Source organism: Dendrobium catenatum, unplaced genomic scaffold (assembly GCF_001605985.2).
Source record: "Dendrobium catenatum unplaced genomic scaffold, ASM160598v2 fragScaff_scaffold_1617, whole genome shotgun sequence".
NCBI classification, from domain to species: Eukaryota; Viridiplantae; Streptophyta; class Magnoliopsida; order Asparagales; family Orchidaceae; genus Dendrobium; species Dendrobium catenatum.
Genome location: NW_021320079.1, coordinates 3,009,862 through 3,032,499, shown reverse-complemented (window position 1 = coordinate 3,032,499; position 22,638 = coordinate 3,009,862). Strand labels below are relative to the sequence as shown.

General features: G+C 32.3%; 1 protein-coding gene across 2 annotated transcripts in view; it reads right to left on the bottom strand.

Annotated features, from left to right (window-relative positions):
* The window catches only part of LOC110112402 (activating signal cointegrator 1 complex subunit 1), a 28,664-nt gene extending 16,166 nt beyond the window's left edge, over positions 1 to 12,498 (bottom strand). For both annotated transcript variants that reach the window (XM_028701014.1, XM_028701013.1), the window contains exons 1-4: positions 12,272 to 12,498; positions 12,060 to 12,123; positions 6,734 to 6,816; positions 6,250 to 6,317 (exon numbers count right to left, since the gene is read on the bottom strand). In XM_028701014.1, the coding sequence (XP_028556847.1) occupies positions 6,250 to 6,317; positions 6,734 to 6,815 (150 nt within the window). In that variant the 5' untranslated portion in view covers position 6,816; positions 12,060 to 12,123; positions 12,272 to 12,498. The remainder of the gene's footprint in view (positions 1 to 6,249; positions 6,318 to 6,733; positions 6,817 to 12,059; positions 12,124 to 12,271) is intronic.
* Positions 12,499 to 22,638: the final 10,140 nt, after the last annotated feature.

Genomic DNA, 22,638 nt, shown 5'->3' with positions numbered 1-22,638 from the left:
TAAGATCACTAAGAATTACAGATTGAAAATGTCAGTGCTGACCAGTCATTTCCGAAGGGTAATATCCTCATAACCACAAGCTTTACCCCGAAATGCCAGACTATCTAAACTTAATAAGATGGAAAGTTAAACTTTGGGCTGTCCACCCAACAATGTAATCGGTAGAACTGCTAATTTATTAACTAATATCATAGGTGGACCCATGCATTGCCCATCCTAAAAAAAACAAATATGATGAGGGTAATTTGGTATTTTGCCCCCCTACACCTCATATTTTACCCTTTTGCCCAAGGTGATTGTTTACGGTGATTTCCTAAATCACTCTCAGCTCTTCGCTCTCGATTCCCAGCTCTCCCCTGCAACCTCCCTCTTCTTCATCTACAACCGCTCTTAAAGATCAAAGCCATGAAAGTGAAAAATCAGCAGGCCAGCGTCGCCTTCTTCAGCCTTATCATCAGCATGCCATCATCTCAAATAAGTTCTGATTTTTTTTCCTTCACACCGCTTGTTTCACCTCTCCGACTCCCCCTAGTGTGAGGCCTCGAAGCAAGATTCATCATGATTATATATAATGTTGTTATCTATTTTTGCATAGAACTCTAGGTTAGAAACCGTAGAAATAAAACAAACGTTTTACAGATACAATTTTGATTATATATTTGATATAGTTTTTTACAGCAATTGTGTTGTTTATATATATATATATATATATAATAAAGGTAGAGGTAGACCTAAAAAGATATGGTTAGAAAATATTAGAAATGACCTTTCTTTATTAGAATTAAATGATAATTTGATGCTTAACATGACAGAATGAAGAAAAATGATTCATATAGGCGACCCCACATAGTGGGATAAAGACTTGATGTTATTGTATATATATATTGAGTATATTTTTTATATTTTGTTGTGAACAAATATGTGAAAAATTCTAAAATAATTCTGATTTCATTAATTAATAATAATTTATCTTCTGATCTAATATTAAGTGAGAAAATCTTGGATTTCTCATCATTTTTTAAAATATTTAACAGAGTATTAATTCGATATCAAAGTTATCACCAGAGTGAACATGGATCAAATTTGCCTTTTGCCCTTATGCATGTCACTAAGCTACAATGAAACAGAAATGTCTCAAAAGCTTCAAGCTAGGAAGATAGCTCCATTTTTAATAGGGTTGCATCAAAATTTCAATAATTTTTATTATTTTAAAATAGGGCTGCAAATGAACCGAGCGGTAGACTACCTACTTGTGGCTCAATCGAGCGTTCGAAGACCTACTCGTGACTCAACTCGATAAGAACTCGTTCATATTTGTTTGATAAGGTAAACGAACGAGCTTGAACACTTTTGATAAATACTCGATAGCTAAATAAACAAGTTTGAACAACTTGGTGTTCGGTTCATTCATGTTCATAAATAGTATCGTTTAATGCTCGTGAACAAACTCGTTAAGAAGTTCAATTAGAGCTCGACTAAGAACTCGATTAAAACTATATTAGAGTTATATATATATATATATAATTTATTTTTACTAATCCTGTCTAAAATTGTTTACTAATTTATTTTTATTTCTCACATACACCTAAAATTACGAACAACCCGCACTTTGAACAAATATAAGATGACTAATAGATCATTTGTTTGTGAATAAGCTCATTAGGTAGCTCAAGAATACTCATTAGATATGTTCGTGCTTGTTTAATAGTTTAAAAAACTTTGCTAAATATAATCACGAATATGTTTGATGAAATTCTTTGTTAGAAGGCCTTACTCGATAAGCATGAAATAAATCGAACATGAACACCAATTAATTTAAACGAACTAAGATTGAGCACAAACACAAAAGCTCAATTCAAACTCGAACCGAACTTGAACAAGCTGATAATAAATAAACACAAACATGAACACACACATACTTGACTAGACTCGGCTCGTTTGGAGCCCTATTTTAAAATCATAAAGAAAGTCAAGTTACATTCATCCACTCAGCTTAATGTTAATTTAATTTTTTTAACATAGTGGAATCTTATTTTATTTAATATAGAGAATTATTCTTACAATAATCTCCTCTTATTTTATTTGGACAGAGTGAAATCTTATTTTATTTAATACAAGGAGTTATTCTGATACTAATCTCTTCTTATAGTGGATTTTTTTTTTTTTTTGCCATGTTAGTTTACCGAACATATAAGATACCGTCAAGCATTTTATAAATGGATAAATTTTTTAAAAGGAAAGAACGTGTATAGATTGATATTAACAATCTCCTTAGTGACCTTGGGCTTCAACCATTAATTTGAAATTACGATGTAAATGAGAGGGATAAAGTTCGGAGAACTTATTTGTTGAAGGGAACTCATCAACCCAAAAAATCATCATTTCCCTCAAACAATGATTAAATATGTTGCATGTAGATTTAACTCAAATAATTGAAGAATATTCTGACTAGTTAGAATACAGTGTACAAAAAGATGTTGTATTTTATCTTTAGTGCTAATTATTTAAGCCCCAAGAGCAAATTATCACATGCCAAGGTGGTGGAGACTCATTCGTTGGTGAAAAAATTAAAAACTAGAAGATAAAAGAAAAACTTTTGGGCCATGTAGGAGAACATACCAGTGCACACGACAAGGAAAGATAGAAATGTGAGATTTTAATGAAGCATCAAGAGCAGAGTATTCCTACTTTATGGTTAAGCAAGAATTAGATGAATAAAAAAGAATATCGTATCATGTTGACTGCAAATGTTGACTGTGTTTGATTGCTTATCCGCCAAGGACAATCATTCCGTAGGTATGATAAATCACCTATCTCAGATAATCAAAAAAATTATATAGAACTGTTTCAATTTCTTACAAATCATAACGAAAAAGACAAAGTAATATTTGAAAATGCAGGTGCTAAGTTAAAATTGATTGCAACAAAAGTACAAAATGAGATTTGTAGTTCTATGGCTACTGAGACTTTAGCTGCAATTATGAATGATATTGGTGATTCCTACTTCACTATTCTTGTTGATGAGTCTCGTTATATGTCCATAAAAGAACAATTAGCTATTGTGGTTAGATATGTTGACAAGTTAACCCAAGTAATTGAGATGTTTATAGGTATTAATCATGTTATTTCAACAAATGCAGTAGCACTGAAGGCATCACTAGAAACTCTTTTTGCAAAATATTCATTAAGCATACATAGAATACGTGATCAAGGTTACGATGGAGTATCTAATATGCAAGAGAAGTTTAATGGTTTGAAAGCACTTATACTAAAAGATAATCCTTAGACATTCTACATTCATTGTTTTGTTCATTAACTTCAATTATCATTAGTGATTGTAGTAAAGAATCATTGACAAGTGAAGCCTTTATTTGAGATTACTTCAAGAATTCTAAATAGTATTGGAGCTTCATGCAAGAGAAATGATACTCTGAAAGCATCAACGCGATAAAATAATTTGTCATCTAAGCACTGAGGACTTAATCATTGGTCCGGATTTGAACCAAGAAACTAATTTGCAGTGTGCTAGTGACAATTGTTAGAGTTCACATTTTCAAACATTCATCAATCTAACAAAATTGTATGCTTCTATACTCAAAATGCTTGAAATTGTTAAGAAAGATGAGATACATGATCAACAATCAGTTGAAGCTGGTATTCTATTACATGCTATAAAATCTTTTGACTTTATGTTGGCACTGCAATTCATGATTGATATTTTAAGATAGGGGTGTAGCTGAGCCGTGTCGGCTCATGAGTCGACTCGAACTCGACTTGTTAACGAGCTCGTGAGTCAAGCTTCGAGTTCGAGCTTATAGCAAGGTCGTGTAATATACAAGCTCGAGTTCGAGGACAACCGGACACGACACGAGAGCTCGTTGAGCCTGCTCGATAAAAAATAATATAAAATAAAGCCCCATATATAACCATCTGATTCATGAAGTCCAACCCTCATTCCATTCACACCTTCGAGATGGCTGGGAGTTCAAGCGAAGTAGCGAACATCCATCCAATGTTTAAAATTGCGTATTCGGGTATTGAGGCGTTTTTTTATTCGTGAGGTGAGGCATAAGCCTCAAGGCGTTTTGAGGCGTAAACCTCAAAATCAAAAGATTGCGTAAACATAAAATGATAAATTTTTGATATACTAATGAGTGAATAATATAAAACATAAAAAAGCATATGATATGAAGTGAAATCAAAATATCCCAAGAATAAAATAACATGAAATATAGTTCAACTCAAATGTCTATCTTTCCCATATCGCAGTATTCTTTTCATTAACATATAATTTCAATTTCCAAAAATAAATAATAATGACATATCACATAAAAACTCATAAGTCATCAACACTGTCATCACTAAGGGGTTTTTCATTTGAATCATCATTATGATGAACTGCTCTCTCCCCTTCCTCCTCTCCTATAGTGTCCAATGTCGGGCATTTACTTCAAGATTTATATAAGTTTTAATATATATAGTGTGAGGCGTAAGCCTTATGCCAATGAGGCGAGGCGGGCCTCAACCAAGTTGAGGCGCAAGCCTCATAAAAAAAACTCGAGGCATAAGCATCGAAGCGTTTTTTACTAGAATTGCACAAAGGCTGACCTCAAGGCGAGCCTCATATTGCGCAATTTTAAACCATGCATCCATCTTCTTCTCGCCATCTCGTGTGACCTAGCGAGTGCATGATGCGGTAGTTTTGAGGACAAGTCGCAGTTAGCACTTAGTTTTTAATCTTCTTCTTCGATCTTCAACACATTTGGAGGTTCATATTTGGTGAACTGAGGAGTTTTTAGTGTTCCATGTTCTACAAATTTTCTTCTTTAGTCCTCTTACATATTGATGTTATTTCCTTGTGAATAAAATCGTTTATATGTTTGTTTGCTGGTTTTTGAGGTGTCTGAAGATTCTGAGGCGAGAGATTATTCAATTTGTGATTTCGTCTAATTTCCTTCTTTCTATTTTTTTCTTATGGGTTGATTCTTCCGAAGGGCAGATGTTCTCTATTTATTTGTGGGTTGACTCTTCACTTCGAAATCATTTACAAAGCTTATAGCTGTTAAAACTTTCTGACATTTGAAATTTTTTGAAATTACATGAAGATGATTTTTCTATGTAATATCTATATTTTTCTTTGGATGGTTTGAAACTTCTCAGGCAACCACAACAGCCATTAGGAAAAGGATTCATGTAAAATGCTATTTGTAGACAGCTACTACACTTGTTTCATTTTATATTTTTGTAGTTTTTGGGGTTCTTTGTTCTGCACAATGTGCAATGTAGTTTGTTACTTGACAGACTCCAGTCTCCACTGTCTTTTGATCCTTCGGTTATGTTATACCTAATATCTCCTTTTACGAATGTCTTCCTTTTTTCTTTGCTCTGTTTGAATGAATTAAGCATACAGTAAATAGTGTTACCTATATTTACATCTTTATTGTAGTTGTAGTTGATAAATGCTATTTTCACCAGAAAAAATTATAGCATGCACACATATATTTCTCTTTATCATATTATTCCTATGGTAATGTTGTAACATGTTTGGATGGTCTGAAGTTTTACAGGCAACCACAGCAGCCATTTGGCCCATTACCATGAGGATTCATGTGAAATGTTGTTTGTAGACAGCTGCTACACTTGTCCTATTTATGGTGTTCTGTAATGTTTAAGTGAAGTTGAGGTTTATCTTTTTTCTCCTTCTATTTGAAATATTTCTGTAGAATGTCAACACTTGTAAACGTAGAAGCAGATAACATTGAGCTCGTAAATGTCGAAGTTGAAAGACTTGATGAGCAACCTAGTGTAGGTGAACCTGTGAATGAGAATGAAATAATTAATGATAACAATGACATTGATGAAGAAGTTGAAAGATGGACTAATGAAAATAAAAAAAAAATGATGACGATAAAGTTGATGAGGAAAACAAGCTTGAAGATGTAACAGAAAGAAAGAAAAGGAAGAAGACATCTAAGGTGTGGGATGAGTTCAAGGAGGTTATTTTGGCTGATGACCAACGAAAAGAATGTCAACACCAAGTTCACGCAAGGAGATGATGAACCAAAAGTGTGAAAAAAATTATCACTGATGCAACATAGAGAATAGATAACTGAGCTTAAAAACTAATTGAAATCATTAAGACATGGAAAGCATAATCATGAAAATGCTACATCCATAATTACCACAAAAAAGTTTAAATTAATTACAACCGTTTTATCATGTTAGCATAAAGTTAGGAGGGCATCCAACCTGTTCAGGTACGTTTGTAATTTTTTCAGATGCTCTATTCACATTTTTCACGGATGCAGCTTCAATAACTGTGAAAAAGAACCAGAAAAGATACAACAGCAATCTAATAACGAAATAGTAAACCCACAAACGTAAAAGATAGACAGCAAATGAAATCCCATCAATCCATCAGGGCATTCATCAATTACTTAAAAGCTCTAACTGCAGGTCGTTGTCCTACTCCCTTCAACATATGATTTCACAGCTAAAATTACAATTCTCTAGTTTTAAAACTAGTCCAAATTTTAGATCTCTTAAAGCTATTTAAGCAATCTTGATAATAACAGAAGTTAGTTAAATTACAAATTAGTATTAAACCAAACAAATAAATAAAAGTAAAAATAAAAATAAAAACCTCACAGTTGTTAACCACCAATACATCAAGATCAAAGACAGTCAAAACTGAGCAAGAATATAAAAAGAGATTATTTGATGAAATAGGAACCTGGCTCCCTGAAGATTGGTCTCCGAACTGTCGCAGCTTGCTGTTTCTTGTGCTTGTCCGATGAACTTTGACCGCCCTTCATCCTGCCAATTATAGAGACTGTGTAAACTTCTACTACAAAGGCAATCCTAGAAATTTGATGATTGTATCAAAACAAAAATGAAAGTAATCTAATGCATCTACCATCACCATGGTGTCCATCAAGCCTAAGGGGCTGTTTGGTATCGAGTTTTAAGCCAGATTTACAACGGATTTACGGTAAATATTGCCAAACAGTTTTTGATCGAGCAGTAAATCCGAGTCCCGTGTAAATCCCGAATTTGTGGATTTACGGCATAAATTCGGGATTTACTAAATCCCGTTGTTCGGCGGATTTAACAGAATTTATGGATTCGGGAAGTTCTTCCGCAGCGGCAAGCAAGCTCCCGTCTTAAAGGAGGTGAAGATGGTTACATACGTAGCAAGCGAGCTCCCGTTGTGACTTCCGATCCAACACCTTCAAACGAGGTGAAGAAGATGTTTTAGCGAGCTCCCATCATTGCTTCCAATCAAAATGTTGTAACTTCCAATCTGATAGGAGGGAACGACGTCGAAGGAGCGAACTCGAGCAACAATGAAGGAGCCGAAGAAGCGACTCATAGAATTCTTAAGTGATTAATAAGATAATTAATTGTATAATTTATAATTAAAACTAATTAAATAATACTTAAATAATTAATTAAATCATTAATATGAGTATCAATTAAAGAATTTCTATTTTCAAAAAATAATTAACAAATTAATCTGTGTTTAAAAATATAATTAGATAATTAATAATATAATAAGTAATTTGATAATTAACACATAAATAACTAATTTCATAATTAACAATAATTAAATTAGCTCTAATTATATTATTTATCATTTTAACTTATTAAAAATAATTAAATTAAAGTTAATAAGTAACTTATACTAAACTAGCAAATTAAATTCAAAATACATTAAATTTAATTTATAAATGAACCAACTGCCTTAAATCATGGATTACGTTGCCAAAAAATTTCTCAAGATTTATCAGGATTGAAAATATGTCATACCAAATATTTTTCAGCATTTAACAGTTAACACCCTCAGGATTTACCAAATCCAAATTTACAGGATTTACTAAATCCCACTAAAGTTAAATCCTACTTGTTGCCAAACAACCCCTAATTTTAAAACTTAATTATGTCTCAACCATTGGATTCTCATATATTCATATTTATTCATATTATTGTGAACTCTAAAATGCACCCATTGGGATAATATTTATGTTATCTTGGATTTTTGGGAAGAAAACTAGCAAGTTTTAGTGGGTGATTTGAGTAGAAGTCCCCAAAGATTTTCTTAGCTAGTCCACAAGAATTTATTTTAATTCTAGGAAATCAAAATCTTATGTAAAAGCATGATAGTAATTAAAACACTCCATTAAAGAAATCAACTACAAGAAGTTTTTAGATTGAAGTGGGGAATGGGTGGTCAACTCAACCTAAATCTTTTGGTATTGCCATCCTAGGTCAACTTGGTGGATGTAATCTATCAAAGTTGTAAGGCTAAGAGCCACGTCTTCCAAGTAGCCTAATTAATAGCCATGAGTTGCTTCTACCAAATATTTCAATTAAATCAAGGTAGTAGTATATCAAAAGAAACATCCTCCCATGATGAGGTTCTAGGATTTGTTTTGAATCAAAAAGGCTTGAGAGCACTAAGTATGGTTGAACATGATCCAAAAATGCTAGGCATTACCAACAATATAGTTCAGGAACTTAGAATGATCGATTCTAAATTGACTTCAGGCGCAAAGCATTTCCATATCAATGTAGAACAAAACATGATTGATTACTTCACAATAGTATGGTATTAATTAAAAGGAATCAAATGAAAGAGTAGACAAAATTATCTTCACAAAAATTTTAAGTGAGAGAATATTTAAAAAACCCAAGGTTTATTATCGGATAAACTGACTTGATACACAAACATATCAATTAGAGGCTATCTCTGCTGGGGATGGTGAGATAGCTTTTAAAAGATTTCTGAGGATGAAAATATACTAAAAGCTTCAAAATCTTTAAATGGATAGACTAAGTCTATCAACAATCGAATTTAATCAGAGGCTATTTCTACTGGGTATAATGAGTATAGCATTTTCAAAATATTTACTAAAGAGTGGATTCATATTAAAGAAGGATTTGTTGAGAGAAAGCAAATGGAATTAGCTTCTCGAAGATCTATTGAAAAACACTTTAAAGACATGCAACTGGATAAAACAAGTTATCTACAGCAACATTAAACAAAAACTATCTCTACCTAGGAAATAATGAAATTAGTTTCTTAAAAACATCATGATGTATTACTGAACAGACCGGATATATATACAGTCATTTCTAAGGAGAGGTTATCTCCACAAGGAATAACAAGAGTAGCCTAAAAAAGTTTATAAGAGAACGGGTCTCTATATTTTATTGGAGCAAACAGAACTAGATCCTCAATGACTTTACTAGGAGAAAATCTTCTTAAGAAGCTTCAAAATTTTAGTTCAATTGTCATGAATGATTGATCGTTATTTTTTAATTTTGAATGATTTGGACTCCTAGAAATAAGTTGAACCTTCAATTTAATAGATTAGAATAACTTCTTTCGCAGATATATTCAAGGCATAAATCAATAAAAGAAACTTTTGACATTTGATGGAAACTAGAAATGTTACAAGCACAAAGTATATCAAGCCAATATCATAGCACACCACATTATAACTCGATCAACTAAATATTTTAGTAATATTTAAAATGTTACAATTATACAAAAATAGCACATTAAGAGAATTTGTGCTAACACAGATTGAAACTAGAAACTAGAAATGCATACATACAAATATAGTAAATCAACAAGCATCAATCCAATTACTACAACTCAAAGAACTAGAACTATAAAATCACTAATAAGGGGCATTCTAAAACAACACTAATTAAAATGCTTCCTAAAATAATTGCAGTTGATATTTGTCGACCAATAGGATAAGTAGGGCTACACGCGAACCAAACATTAGACGAGCTACTCGTTGTTTAGTACGTTTAAAGCTCGTTCGTGATCGTTTAATTAACTAAACAAACAAACTTGAACAATATTTTAAATACTCGATTCTTAAATAAACAAGCTTGAACACTAATGCATTCGGCTCATTTATGTTCGTGAACAACATCATTTGAAGTTCGTGAACAAGCTCGACATTAAGCTCGATTCGTGTTCGATTTTGAACTTGAATATATGCACTAGCAAATATGATTCACGTTTAACATAATCGTTGACTTCTCTTTTAAAGGTATGTCTGAAAATTCACCAAAGCAGTTAGGATTGATAGTTCATGATGTCCAAATTAGTGTTGGGTCATCTTCAAGTCCAACAGTTATAACAGAACATTGTCCAACAAGAAAATCCTTTTACTAAGAAAGCACGAAAAAAAACCTCTCAAGATGCAAGAGCAATCCTTTTGTTGCCACTAGTTGTTATTGGATCAATGATTGTTGCAGGTATCAAATATTACTTAACTTATTGTCTAAGTAATTATAGCTTTATATGGCTATTTATTTATAAATCATTGCCTTTATTAATGCTGGTATTAGGAAAATTCTAAGAAGATGGGATTTGCTTATAAATCATTGCCTTTGTTACATAGACAATTTCTTTTATTATAAATGTGTTTGTTTATAGATATATTCATGAACGTTTGTTTGATAATTAAAAAAAAATGTTAGATATGTTCGTGAAGATGCTCGATGTAATCGTTTGCCAGGAAGCTCGATAAAGCTCGTTTGCTAAGTTAATGAACATTTAAAAATATAGCTCGTTTATAACTTGTTCATATTTGTTTGTTTAAAGCTCGATAAGTACTAAACGAATGAACATGAACTGAACATGAACCGAACATGAACACTCATCATTTTAAATGAACCAAACATTAACACAAACAATAAAGCTCGAACAAACATGAACCAAACTTGAACAACCTGATATTAAATGAACACAAACATGAACACTCACATACTCGGCTCGGCTCGGTTCGTTTGAGCCCTAAGGATAAGCTTACGCAAGGAGACTAAATGGTTATCTTCAGTTTGATGTTGAGAAGGTTGAAATAGAAATGAGAGATTTATTGTGATTTATCTCTATTATTCGCTCTCTTTGGGATTTACTTGTCCAAAGTTCCATCATGGATTTTCCACATTTGGATCAAAATTTTCCATTTTGAGCTTGATTTTCAGTATTATTGCCAGCTTATTGACCATAAGCTTCTTCATGGCAAAGGCTGCTATCTTTTTTTTTTAAATTGAATCCTTCACATATCTTTTCGCCACTCTTTCGAAATAAAGACTGGCTTTAAGAGTCAGTGAAGGAGCCATCAACTTAGAGGAAGACCATGTTGAAGGACTCATTAGCCTCATAGGTTGCAGAACCTTAATGTTTCTGATGCCATCTTGAAAATTGGAATGAAAAGAGAGGAGAGTAAAGAATTATATTTTATAACTGAATTTTATTTTTTCATTCCATTTAAAAATAAAATAAAAATTTATATATAAATAAGTGGAGAAGTAATTATATAGAAAAGAAAAAAAAACTAAAAACTAGTTTTTAATTCTCTAATCCCAAACTAACTAAACAATAGAAATAAAATTCTCTAATCCCTCCTAACATACAATATAGTTTGTAACCCCCTCCAATAACACTAAATTCCACACCTTTTCCATTAAGTTTCTTGAAAACAAGAGATTAATTCTTCTTATGTTCATTTTGTTCATTAATTCTCTTGTTTTTCAATTCAAAATCTAAACCTTTATCTATCAAATCTAATCTTAAGACCTATTCAACCCCTGCTCAATTTTCAAAACAATTGAGTCAAGATGTGATGACAACATCCTAGCCAATTCTTGCCTACTTCACCATAATCAAGCAAGTTAGGGTGCTTCACTTACGAGTGCTGGCCAAGAAAACTCTTGTATAGTTCTCATCATAATCAATTTAGGTCATGGTGTGTCACGTTTGAAGAATTCCTTAGCACCATCAAAACTCAATTTTGGGTTTTCTTTATGAGTTGGCTTTACAATTGCAAACAATCAAACATAAAAAAGACAACTTTTCTCATCCAAGCTTCAGACTATCAATGGTGGTTTTAGATTTTTGCTTATGTATCCCTATACCAAAATGAGAGAAAGAATAGATGAAAAAATATGACCACGCTTCCTGGAAACAAGTATAGCATACATAAAGCAAAGAGATTAATGATACAATAAAAGACAAAAAATGGTATAAACACCTGGAAAGGGTACAACCGAATGCACAGAGTATTTGCCACACTGCTTGATAGACCTGCAAGAATTCTTAAAAGAGCATAAACTATTTTAAATTGACTAGACAACTTGCCGGAATCTGCAAAACAATAACTTCAGATGGGACCGAGCATAAAAAACCCTAACATTAAAGGGACAAGGAATAGAACCAGGAAATAAGGCCTTAAAGGGATCTCACCGAAAGAAAGGAATACCAGCTATCATCTGCTAAGTCTTCAACGGCGAACGGCGCAGACGGAAAGCCTCCTTTGTGGGCTTCACTAATGAAGAGACGTTTCTGAAGTTTTGATTCTGTGCTACTGTTGTTCTGCTCATTGTTAAAAATATCTAATCGGCTTAGGATTGAATTAGCTGCCCGCTTCTTCCCTCGCCGCTTCTTCGCTTTACGACTTCCGCCAAACAGTGGTTTAAATTGACATTTAATATATACATAGCATGCTATACTATTTTATTTATATATCTAATACATAAAAAATTTAATATTACATACATACCACTCATAGCTCATATTTATATCAAATATGAGTTATAGAAATAAAATATATGAATGAAATATGAGTGGCATATTTGATATTAAAATAATATAAAATTGTATATATGTAATATTAAAATTTGAAGTGTTAGATATGTAAATAAGATGGTATAAATGATATGAATGTAAATCCCCCTATTCATAATTAATTTAAATATAGTCTCATACCATTTTCACATCAAAAGTACAAGAAATTATTACATGCGGAGTTTGGACGGGAAAACCATCCAGATTTGGAAAGGTTGCACAGCAATTATCCAACAATTACATACTTAAACACCTCCGCTTCTTAGAACTTGGCTCTTCTCTTATATGCATTTACTCATAATTAAATGATATGAGACGGTAGAAATTATACCTGAAATTAAAAATTATTTTGTTAAACTAATATTAAAAAACAATCTTCTCATATATATATATATATATATATATATACCAATCATTCTTAGGCTTCGTTTGGGATAACTTTCGTACTCTTTTTAAAACGATTTTCTAGTAAAAATTTCAAATTTAATAAATTTTAAACTAAAAAGCTGATTTAGAAAGTAAGAAGAAAGCCGTCCCAAGCGAAGCCTTAATCAATTAGGTGAAAACCCATGCCCTGATAAGAAACATGGCAGTTTATGAATTGTTGTACGGAAGAGTGAAAAAGGCAGAGAGGAAGAAGAAGAGAATAAATTTTCACCATAGCAAGCTTAATCTCAATATATTATAACCCAGAACGGAATACATATATAGGAGGGAGCTAAGGGAACAAAATATGCCAAAGTCGTTGTACACCAGATTGTTTTTGCAGAGAATAAGCGAAGTGGACAGGTAGTTGTAGGTTGGTGTAACAGGTGTGCTAACATGCCCAACACCTCCTACCTGTGATAAATGTATTGCTATTGTGCTGTGAAATTTTTGTCCCAAAAAATTTAAGAAGAGGTAATTTATTTATATATGTTAAATTTTACAATCCTGCAATTTTTATAATGATTTCAAGTTACTTTGTATTTCAAAAAGGGTCAAATATTTACTAAATAAATATGAAATTCAATATTTATTTCTTAATTTCATCTTCTTTCATGAATTATATCTCCATTTTAAGATTAAAACATAAGCTTCATAGTTTAATTTTTAATATTCTTTTATAAAGGTAAGAGGTTATTTATATAAACTCGTTTTTTTTTTTTTAGATTTCTTCTGCTTTTTCTAAACCATTTCTGCATTTCTCGTTATTTGATTATATTACTTTCAAGATATTCATCCAATTTGATAGAGTAGAAAAATCTTATTCATTAATCGAATTATAGTTGAATAATCATTTGCTTTTATTCTCATTTATCTTTTCTTTATATTTCTCTAATGAATTTTTATAATTTTATTTTTCAGGAATATCACAAGTTCGATTTCTCATAAAAAAAATACATTGTAATTGATATCTCTCATCACCGAAACATTATTGCATGTGGCGTCTGGATTCGTCCAAAGAGGAATCTGGATACGCCACGTCACCTGAGGCCCTGTGCATCCGGGTGATGTGGTGCATCCGGATTAGCCTCCAGATGGTTCGGACACCACATGCAATAATCTCTCCTCATCACCATTTTTAATACGTCAAGCCATCTCATTCAGGCCTATATATATATATATATATGATATTTAAACAAAAAGTAGAGTTAATTATATCAATTATTTCTTGGTGGATGAGTGGATAAGTTTTTTGGGTTTCTTTCCCAAGGTGCTGAGTTCGAATCCTATTGAAGGTGAGGGTTTTTTTTGTGTCCGCACACGTCGTCGACCTGTCTTATGTGTCATTGCCACATCATCAACCAGTCTTGTGTCTCACTGCCACATCATCGATTCGCCCCTACATATTAGTGCCACATCAGCACTACAAAAAACCCTCACTTTCAACAGGATTTGAACCCAGGATCTTGAGCAAAAAACCCAAAAACTTATCCACTCATCCACCAAGGAATAAGTGAATTAAATAACTCTATTTTTTTTATTTAAATTATAACTTTTAGAATATTTTTAACCCAAATTTGGCTCTCAAAAGGTCAAATTGGACTTTTTTATAGTCTCCGGAACCATTTTTCGATGTTTCAGACTCAATTTTGATATTTTCAAGGCCGTCCGGGACCTCTACACCCTAAATTACAATAGTTTTGAATTTCAAATCACCCAAGAAATACCCCACGAGCCGCGGCGCATATTTCAGGACTTGTAGAGTTTTGACGTCTAAAAATAAGAGGGCAACTGATATATCATCAAAAAATTATCTTGATCAGGCACAAATCTCGATGTAAAATCAAGTTGGAAATTTCCAAAATTAAAATTGGGACCATTTGAGTTCTGATTTCAGCAAACTTATAGTCGAACTGAATGCTTCAGAAATACGAACCCAACGACACCAAATTCAACTCAATCCGAGCCCAAATAGGTCCAAATCACATATCTGAAGAACTGTTGGAAGGTTCAAACCACAATTTAGGTTACCAAGCGATTTCCCGAACGTAACATGCTTATAGTCAAATCGAGTGACTCGACGAGATGAATAGAACTAGTCCAAGATCACAAAATTCTGACATCATTAAGACCTTCAAATGTTTAACGAACGATCCATGATCAAAGAATTCATCATCGGCCGTCCATCCAAGCCACTCCCCATTTTCCCTTGATCCTCTTCCTATTTACGGGTCATTCCACTCCAGGAAATTCATAAATAGATCCCTCCTCCCTCTTGAAAAGAGTTACATAAGCCCAAGAGACTCAAGAGAGAGATCGAATATCGCTCTTACTTCATTGCCTCCTCGACCACCGCCGTAGTTCTGTCAAACCACCACCTGACGTCGTAGTTCAGCCGGACCACCACCTGACACCATTGTTTCGCCAGACCACTGTCTGACGTTGTTGTTCCACTGGACCACGACCTGCTGTTGTAATTCAGCCGGACCACCACCTAACGTTGTTGTTCCGTCGGACCACTGCCTGACGTCGTAGTTCCACCGGACCACCACCTGCCACCGTACTTCTGCCAGACCACCACATGACGTCTTAGTTCCGCCGGACCACCATCTGCCATCGTACTTCCGCCGAACCACCGCCTGACGCCATAGTTTAGTGGGACCACTGCTAGACGTTGTAGATCCATCGAATTATCACCTCATACCGTTGTTCCATCAGACCATCGCCTGACGTTGTTGTTCCGTCGGACCACCACCTGCTGCAATAATTCAACCGGAACACCATCTGACGCTGTTGTTCCGCCGGACCACCGCCTAACGTCGTTGTTCTGCCAGACCACCGCCTGACACTGTTGTTCCACCGAACTACCACCTGTTGTTGTAATTCAACCGGTCCACCACCTAACACTATTGTTCCGCCGGACCACCGCTTGATGTCGTTGTTCCACCATACCACCACCTGATGTCGTAGTTCCATCGGACCACCACCTGCCACCGTACTTCCATCGGACGACCGCCTGACGTCGTAATTCAACCCGGACCATTGTCAAACGTTGTAGATATGTCGAATTACCACCTGACACCGTTGTTCCGCCAGACCACTGTCTGACGCCGTTGTTCCATCGGACCACCACCTGCCGTTGTAATTCAGCCGGAACACCACCTGACGTCGTTGTTCCGCCGGACCACCGCTAGACACCGTTGTTCTACAAGACCACCACATGACATCGTTGTTTCGCCAGAACACCACCTACCACCGTAATTTCGCCGGACCACCGCCTAACACCATAGTTTAGCCGAACCATCGCTAGATGCTGTAGTTTCGTCGAACCATCACCTGACATCGTTGTTCTGCCAAACAACTGCCTAACATCGTAGTTCCGCCGGACTACCAAGTGACAATGGACTTTTACCCACATTTGACACTAGATTTTAACATACGGTTCATATTTGTAAATTGATCTCCCATAAGGACGAGTCAGCCCATTGTAATCTACCCCAAACATTAGTGAAATCATTTCAGACTGGGCCATTCCCCATGATTTTTCTATTTTACAGGATTTTCCACGTAAAAAATCTTATGTTTCTATGTGTGTGAGTTGGATATCCATGCAACACTAAGACGTAGAATTTTAACTCTATCGCCGCATATATTCTAGCCCGCAACAATTATATCCATTCAAATATATTTTTTATTGGAAGTACTTTATAAATGTATTGAAATAGTATTTTACTATTTTTGAGATTATTAAATACATTCTTAAATAATACAATATTATAAAAATGGCTTGTGATTATTTTTAATAACTGTTAAAACCCGTTATATTATTAAATTTGTGCATTTTTATTTTTATTTTTTACTTTTAATTAATTATTAAATAGTGGTGTACTTAATTATTGGAATATTTTTATAAATGAGCAGCTAATTCATTTTATTATGAATATGAGCGTACGGAGGTCAAAATATAAACATCCATTTTAATATAGGTCAAAATATAGTACTTAATTTAATTGATTATATGCTAACGTAATTTGAAATTAATTTTTTTTTGCTAAATTAAAAATTATTATTATTTGGAAAATGTCTTTTAAAATAAAATATTTAATTTAAAGTGATTATATATTTAAATAATGAATAACTTTAATGTAAATATTTTATTATGAAACTCATATTCCAATTAACAATAAATTTTAATTTTTTCAAAAATTCGAAACAATGATTATATCATTTTAAGTATTGAATTTAAATATTTATATGAATTTTAAATTTTACTCAAAGATAAAATTTCATATGTTATTTTGAACAGTGGTTATATAGTATGTAGATATCGAATTTAAATATTTTGGCTATTTTGATGTTTTTTTTTTTGCAAGAAAATTTCTATCTTTAATTTAATGAAACTTGTTCCAATTTATTTTAATAAGTTAAATTTTAAATTTTGTGAATATTTATAAAATAGAATTTTAATCTTAAACATAACAATAGTATAGCTTTATAAATAACTAACTAATTTATTTATTTTGATTAATGGTATATTTTAAAATTGAAATGGTGGAATGTACAATGAAAAATAATAGATATGATAAATTACATTAAAAAATAATTATGAAAAATAAAATTGTTTTTTTTTTCTTCGTCGTGCTTATTAACATTAACATGTAGTGAGTTAATGTATTTTAATATAGTATGTTGTTGTGTCTTATGAGCACTTAATGGATTTTTTTTGTCATTTCAACTTTCTACATTACATTAAATGTGTCTAAAAAAACTACAAAATGTAAAGAATAAACAAAATGAAATACTTATCCATAATATATTGGTACATATGAGCTGATGAAATAAAATACAAAGCAAATTCCAACTGATGAAATAAAATTCAATGCTACAACCCGTTCGACACATTTATCAAGAAAATGACAACCTATATTTTCTTTTTTTTTTCTATGAGGAGTGGCCCGAGATCCATGTTTATATTTAGTATGTGCATTGCGAGTTCTTCCATGCATTTGGCTATCATCATCTTCCCTTTCCTACTCATTAATGTGAATGCACGATATATGAAAAATTTTAGAAACTGAACAACTAGTTTATTGTCTGGAAGAGCTAAGATTATGTGAGCAAGTAGCTCTATTATGACTTAAGTTTTGACAATAGCTACATGCTCTGATCATTAAAGAAGACGCATCATCCATCGTATTTCAAAATCTATTTCATCATGGGTGACCAACACTACGTCTGAATGCGGTTGCTAGTCAAGGGATTAATCCATACTCTTTATTGAAGGGAGGTCAAAACTCTTTGCCTGAGATAACATGGAGTAATCCGGAAAATGTATCCATATAGAAGTGTAGAATGAAGTAGGCCGATATGAATGCACTGTAATCTCATTGCCTCGCCACCGTTGCAGTAATAACATGTACGCATGTTATGTCATAAAGCTGCGGCTTACTGCATGTACACATTGAAGCATATAGACCTAATATTTCAACTTTGTGGGCACGTTGTAACATGTCCACAACTTCGAATTCTTGGCTATTTATCATAACTGCCTTGTGATATCTTTGGGCTTCATGTTCGAAGCGTTGGAGGACTATCTTTGTTTATAGGTCTACGATAAAGAAAAAATATTTAGGAAGAAACTATATTTAGACACAAAAAGGCATCCTCAAATTGATAATTTGAACTAAACTATACACTTGAGTGGATAGACTCGCCACATCTATTGGTTGTATTTCTTAAACCTCCACATAGACTGCGATATTAGGGTCTTAGCCTCCATCAACATAAACTCATAAATCTTATCATCGATGACATACATGACAGTACAGCCACCATTATCACAAAGACGACATATAAGATTAACAGTATGTGTTGATGAAATAAATCTTAATGCACGCATAATTTGTAGTTTTAATTGAGCTAACGGTATGCTGTCTTCTAAGATGAGTGGACGATTTCTACCATCAACATAATTATGTATGAATTCGGCAGTAATTTACAAGTCTCTGTCATAGTACAACATCAATCTAGATGTACTACAAGAAGAAGAGTGGCATATGCTTAACGCTTGTGTGGATTTTAAGTACTCCAATACTGTTCAACTACACGGTCACTCAAGTGAGTTGATCATGTTCTAAATAAATTTTGGAGAGAGAAGAATTCCGGTTTCTGCTGAAGTAAGAGTAGGTAATTCCGGTAATGAAACCGGAAGAGGGAATTCCGATTTCTTCGAAATCAGAGAACTATTTCATGGGCTCTTATAAATCGGAATTACCATTCTCGATTTAGCTTATTTTAATTTTCATCCGTACGCTCAATATATAAATGAAATTAATAACGTGATGCTGCAAAAAAATTGACTTGATTATTTAATTATATGTTAATATAATTTTTTATAATTATATTATTAAAAAAATAATTTTTGATTAAATTAAAAAAATTTTTATTTGAAAATGACTTTCATAATAAGATATTTAAATTAAAGTTATTATTAATTTTGTTATGCAAATTAATATTAAGGATGAATACATTTTTATATTTTATTTAGAAATTAGTAAGATTTGTATTAAGTAATTTATTATGAAGTAAAAAAATTTAGTATAAGATGTTAATTTTATGAATATACATTTTAATTTAAAAAATTTAAACATCTGAGACTGAGATTGTTATTAAACTACTCATCTCTCTCCTTACTCTTTTCCTGACCTGAAAATTGAAGCAAATGTATGAGTGAGTTGTACGGCTCAGTAGACTATCGTAGCCTAAAATGAAATTTAATAGCTTAAATAAAAAGAACTCATGAAAATACTATGTTGTAATAATAACTGAAGTACCTTACAAAATTGAAATATATATTGATGTCGAATGCATTTAAATAATGGTTGAAATTGTACATAAAGGATAAACAAATATCTTATAACAAAATATCAGAATAGCCCTCAAGCTCAAATTTCTAAAATATACAACAAAAATTACATCCCTTCTAATATATCTAAATCCTCCTTCACATCAATATTTGAATACATAATATAGTGTAAATAGCACATAACAAAATTTATAATGTGCCCATGGCACCTTAATCTAAATGCAAAGCATATTGCACATAACACATGCATATGAAACACTCTCAAACATGAGCAAAAGAGTTCAAATGCAAAAATTTAGCAGGTTACTTGTCAAGTTGGGTAAAACTAGTTTGAATAGAACTCTAAATATGAAGGTCTCATAGTTATGCTTTCTAAAATTTTAGGTGTACATCTACCTTTTGAGGCTTTTGATGTCTGTGATTTTATGTACACATGCTCCTTCTAAGGCTTTTATTTTAAATACTTTTTGAATAACTCTAAACCTTATGAGATTTTTGAATAAGAGAGACATTGTCTACCACTTGCTCTCATGGAGTCTTTTTAATAAAGACATTGTTTACTACTAACTTCCCTTTGAGGCTGCCTCATAGGCATGTCTTCCTGGGTTATGAGTAGACACCTTGTCTACCAATTGCTCTCATAAGGTCTTTTTAGTGAGAAGTTTGTCCACTACTAGCTTTCATTCGATGCTACCTCATGGGCATACCTTCATGGAATTCTTATTATATGCAGTTTTATTTATATAAAATTTCATTAATAATTCAAATTAAACTTACTTGAAAGATACATGATAACTTGAAAATTCTGAAGATTTTGGATCCTTCGATTAATTTCAAATATGAAGTGCATTAATGATCATGTCAACATTAAATAAGCATGGGCTCGTTGGATTCATCTCGTCGAGACGCTCAATTCGACTATAAACATGTCATATTTGGATATTATTTGGTTACACAATGAATGCTTTGAAGCTTTCAAATATGCTTCAGTCCCTTGGTTCAAGCCTATTTGGGCTCAAATTGGACTAATTTTAGTGTCATTGGGTTCGCCTTGTAGAGACATTCAGTTTGACTATAAGGGTGCTGAGATCAGAGTTTGAATGGTCCCAAATTTAATTTTGCAACTTTTTGAGATTTGTGCTTGATCAAGATAATTTTTGATGATGCGTCAAACATAAATTCATAGAAAGAGAAAAAATATATATATAACTAAAATTATCATGTGACATATAGAATATGTTCATTGTTGAAATGTTATACATTTTGTCAAAATATAAATAAATTTATTTCAAACAGGGTTTTATAGTAATTATTTTATAAATCACAATCTTTTTTTTTTTTTTTTTTGGTTAAAAATAATTTCTTTATATATATAAATAAAGCTTGATAATCTAACTACCCAATTAAGGCAGAAAGACGATATAAAACAAAAAAATAATAATAAAAGAATTTTCTTCTTCTTTTTGAACAGTTCATCAATCTAAAACTTTACGATTTAAAATGAATTGCATGTCATGATTTGTTTTTATGAAAATGAGAGGTTACATGAGCATCATCTTCCATTACATACAAAATAATTAGGCTTTCTAATCATTACATTTGGTAAGTGTTCATAGTCAAATTTATGCTTCAACTTTTTGTCTCGAATAATGAATCTATATGATCATATATAGCTTTGAATTATTTGTTATATGTGCCATGTTTTAGGATATCATTAATTGGATATTTGACAAAAAATAAGTGTGTTGAAGAATATATATTGATAAAACAAACATATGACATTTTTCACTTTTTTTTTTTAGGTAAAACTCATGGCAGAGCCTACACGTTAATTAAAAAAGGGATTACAAGATTCTTAAGGGGGACCTTCAACTCACTAATGCCCAAAGAGCTACAAATAAAGTAAAAAATAAAATCAAAGAGCCAAAAGTCCACACTAATAAAAATTACATAGTAACCTAATAACAATCTAGGATGGCCAGTAGCCATCACCCAAAAAAGAAAGATAAAAAAATAATAATAATAAGCACAAGCGTTCTGTAAAAACTGATGAGCCATTCAATCAAAATCAAAAGCCAAAGCACCTACAAAACATGAAAGAAACAAAACAAAACATTAACTAAAATAGTACGTAAATAGTAGATTAGAATGTCAAATTGTATATAATAACCATAATAATCACTATCAGAAACCGATAAGAAATGAAATAAGATTGTTGCTAAAGCTCCTGATTGTAGAGGTTAGAAGTGATGAAATAAAATTGATATGAAAATTTAAATTGTAATGCATTTGAATAAAAATAGTTTTTTGCTCACTTGTGTTTTGATTAAAAAAATATTTAAATATATATAGTTTTGAAAAATATTTAATTTTCTTTGGGAATATTTAATTTTAAATTTTGAAATAGAACACGTCGTTATGAACAATATATCGCCTCGAAAAACGAACGTATCGTTCCCCAACGGTTTCAAATTTCAGAATTATAAATTCATCCAAGTTATCGTAGTCAAACTCAAGGAGGAACGACATATGATCTCGAAAAATCAAGAAGACGTTCAATCAATTGTTTAACTATAATAATTCGGATAAGAGATCGTTAATTTCATAAGCAAAATAATGATAATAAAATAATATATCTTCCCGAAAAAAGATGATATTACCTATTATCGATTATTTTAATATGACGATAACGATC